Here is a 2602-nt window from a genome sequence, read left to right on the forward strand (position 1 = left end):
AGTAGATAATGGGCTCCAGTACAGAAACCTGATCCCAAACTGTGTCTATTATAACATATTATATGATAAAATTAATATTTTACAATTCCCATAATAAAAGTAGATGCATAATTACTACTATGTCATTGCTCACTTATAATGATATCTTTGATCTGACTTTACTTGAAGCAATGAGTCTATGAAAAAGTTATGACTCTTTTATCACAGATATGACTTAGATAGATATGTCACTTGCTATATAAAGACACTGTGACACTACATATTAGACTTTTTTGATATAGTAAAAACAAAAAAGTTTCTGGTGATAAACACATTATATATTAAAATAAAATTAGATTATGTCTCACAAAGTTTTATAATATGTTTATAATGTCTGTGTGATGATTTATAATTCCACAATATGACCTAAATATGATATTTAATTATTATAAAATCATCGAAACTCAACAAATATACAAAATAGATATATAGAAATCATCAGCTGTAAAACACTTTTCTGTCACTCTATTCTGCATCCAAAACTTTGTCCTTGTGATTAGTACTGCTATTTGTTTACATTTTAGTATATTCAGTGGAAAAAATGTCTCATATTTTACATAATATACCTGGTAGATATTCACAATCTGTCAGTCACATGATTTCTTTTTGGTAGTGATATATTGACAAATTAACGAGGGAAATGGATGATAAGCAGCTCATTTTCTCCATTAAAGGACAAGAAATCAACAGTTTGGCAAATATGTGTTTTTTACACATTTTCTGCTGAAGAGTAGGTGAGAAGATTGACTTTTATGACAGTGGTATCAATCTCCCCTTGGCAAAACAGAAAATAAAATGGAACCAAAAACAATCATTTCTCAAGGCTTAGTGAAAAATAACACTTAAAACACAAAAAATGGTAACACATTCAAAATGTATTTGCTGTCTTTCATCACCTCTCCGTATTGCCATATCTCTGTTTTTTGGTTAACTTTTAACTTTTTTATTGAAACAGATCACAGGTTGCTCATACTACTGCCATGTCTACTGTCTTAGTTTGAAATCCTGACACTTCTAAAACAAGCTAAAATTAACTCATTATTTAACTAAATTACAGTTTATATTTAATGTTAGTATAATAAAAATATAATAATAAGTATAATTAATTGTTAATTAAACTTAATAGCACCTACCAATAACCACAGCAAGCATAATATATCACCACACATATGAAGATATTACTAAAAGTAAAAATATACTGTAAATAAAGAATATATAATTATTTATATTTAAATTTGTTTGCATGGATTTTGTGTTTGACATTTGTGTTTCTTCGACATCTAGCTTCACAATGTGACCTTGGCCTTGGACCTCCTTAATGACACAGGCCTTCAAGTGTCCAGTGTGGAACCACAAGGTGAGGAAATACACACAATAATACACACTCTGCCTTGTCGACAACAGATTTGACTCAAATTAAAATGCCAGGCACAGAGGATGATAAAAAAAAAACAGAAGGAGTAAAATAATTGCAACAGAAAAAAAAAACAATCCTGGAGCTCCAAGACAGCAATGTCAAACTAATTCAGATGATATCCTCTATCAAGAGCATTCATCTGTATGACAGGGAAACCAAATCTGTTTGTATGTGAGGCAGGGAGGGGGATCGCTCCGGTAGTTTGAGTTAATCTCGACTGCTCAGTGGAGTGTGGGTTTGACAGTGTTTTGGAGGGAAAAATGGAATTGCTTGCGGAATATGAATGAGTGCGACTTGTGTCTCTCCGAGTATCACTGCAGATGATTGGCTCGGTCCGGGGTCATCATCATTCATTTAGAGTAGAGCAGTGAGGGAGACGGTCTCAAGGGGACGATGTCACTGTGGTGCCTGCTGATAGACATGCCGCTGTGGCTATATCTACTGTGTGTGTGTGTGTGTGTGTGTGTGTGTGTGTGTGTTTGTCTGGAGGAGGATATGTAATCTGTATTCATGAGCACTGCTAGTGTATACCACCCAGTTATCAGACAGAAATATACTGATTGTATCTGTGCACTAAAAGCTTGTGTTTGTCAGTTTCAACTTGCAACTGTTATCAAATTTCCAACTGTAAAATCACAAGTTCAGGTTTTGTGGTATAAACTTATAAGTTACTTGCCATTTTACGTACAGTCTGGAAAGTTTCTGGAAAGTTTTTTCCAAACTTGTTTTATAATATAGTTTTGTGGTATACTGTCCGTTTGTACATTTTGTGAATCAGAAGTCTATTTAAGATAAAAATCTCTACATCAACAGTAAAAGACTACCAATATAACAAAGTAAACAGGATTTGCCTAATAAATACTTTTTACTATGGAAGATATTTATTGATTTAACATCACATCCACTCAATTTTACAACATGAACTGATGTTGAACTCAGTCTGCTGAAGCCCCATAATAACTTCAAATAAACTTTGAATATATTCTTGTACAGAACAAGGGATGTGGATTTTGTCCCCCACCATTTGCATTTAATTTGAATTTGGAAAAGATATTTTAATGGCCAGCATGAACAGTAAGAGTGATCTGTTTCAATGTACAGACATATGTTGTAAAATGTTCTTCTAACTTGAAACTATTTAGGGAA

The 2602-nt window shown here is 32.8% G+C and overlaps 1 protein-coding gene across 1 annotated transcript in view; it reads left to right on the top strand.

The window, feature by feature from the left end:
* parvg (parvin, gamma) overlaps window positions 1-2602 on the top strand; it is a 12974-nt gene that overhangs the window by 6643 nt on the left and 3729 nt on the right. The window contains exon 12 of the mRNA XM_035664487.1: window positions 1324-1396. Coding sequence (XP_035520380.1) covers window positions 1324-1396 — 73 coding nt within the window. The remainder of the gene's footprint in view (window positions 1-1323; window positions 1397-2602) is intronic.

The sequence above is a fragment of the Morone saxatilis genome, unplaced genomic scaffold (genome assembly GCF_004916995.1).
Source record: "Morone saxatilis isolate NCDOM2014 unplaced genomic scaffold, NCSU_SB_2.0 Contig2, whole genome shotgun sequence".
Taxonomy (NCBI): Eukaryota; Metazoa; Chordata; class Actinopteri; family Moronidae; genus Morone; species Morone saxatilis.